At 43.5% G+C, this 1,048-nt stretch overlaps 1 protein-coding gene across 1 annotated transcript; it reads right to left on the bottom strand.

Moving 5' to 3' along the window:
- Window positions 1–267: 267 nt before the first annotated feature.
- Window positions 268–779, bottom strand: LOC127439449 (gonadotropin-releasing hormone II receptor-like; the record flags this gene model as incomplete). The annotated part of the gene is made up of 1 exon (XM_051695654.1): window positions 268–779. A coding segment is annotated over one exon (512 nt), but the record flags the coding sequence as incomplete, so codon positions are not given.
- Between the last annotated feature and the right edge of the window lie 269 nt (window positions 780–1,048).

The raw sequence follows: 1,048 nt of genomic DNA, 5'->3' as shown, positions 1-1,048 counted from the left end.
GATTTAAACAACTTCTTACATTTTGATGAAAGATTCCCAAGACAAATTTTGTTTTCATTAGAATAGCATGCACTGATCAGTTGTTCACAATAAGACCACAAATGTGCATTAAGAAAGTAAATTGTATGACTTTTATATTAATTTTGTGAATTTCATTACTTGGAAAAAAGCAATGCATCTCAAGAGCTCATAGGAGATTTTAGAGACCAATACAATGTTGATGTGGTCAATATACAGTATTTGTGTGTGTGTGTGTGTGTGTGTCACCTGTGGTGATGCGATCAGTGCGCTGAGGCTCCAGGCAATGACTAACATTTTTCTGTTCCTGTGATGTGCGATGAGGGAGTCCAGCGGATGCAGTATGGCGTGATGTCGGTCCAAACTGATGACCACCAGGATGAAAGCAGAGGTTTGCATTGCAAACAGCTTCAGGAAGCACAGCAGCTTACAAAGCACATCACCAGCATACCACTGCACCATCACGTTCCACACCATATCCAACGGCATGACGATGAAGGTCATCATGAGGTCAGCTGACGCCAGGCTCATAATCAGAGGTCGTAGGTGAGATGCCAGCTGTCGGCCACGCCCACGCCACACGCTCACGAGCAGCGCCAGGTTACTGACGGCGGCGAAGAGGAAGAGGACCATGGTGGCCACCACACGCCCCTGTGCCGCAGGAGTAAAGGTTGGTGCGATCCACTCCGTCAGCGGAGGCAGGTGAGATGTGTTATACATCAGAGACGTGTTAAATGACATCACTCTTCTCATCCGAGCACCTGCACAGAGAGAGAGAAAAAACAATATCTGACTGAAAAAATACTGCACAGTTTTCAGACGTTAGCGTATAATGGGGCTAAAGGCACCTCTTAAGAAAAATGTGTGTTTTTATTCTGGTTGCAAAGTGTTTTTCAAGATTGAAAAAAAAAATTGTCTTTTTATAATATATTGATGGAGTGACATAATAATGGAAGGTTGTTTTGATTTAAAAAAAGGTGGTGAGGGGGTTAGTGATTATCGTGCAGATATAGGGTCAATAGTTACAGGG

This window comes from Myxocyprinus asiaticus, unplaced genomic scaffold, assembly GCF_019703515.2.
Source record: "Myxocyprinus asiaticus isolate MX2 ecotype Aquarium Trade unplaced genomic scaffold, UBuf_Myxa_2 HiC_scaffold_268, whole genome shotgun sequence".
NCBI classification, from domain to species: Eukaryota; Metazoa; Chordata; class Actinopteri; order Cypriniformes; family Catostomidae; genus Myxocyprinus; species Myxocyprinus asiaticus.
The sequence above is the reverse complement of the archived record's forward strand: the minus strand, read 5'-3'. Positions and strand labels throughout refer to the sequence as shown.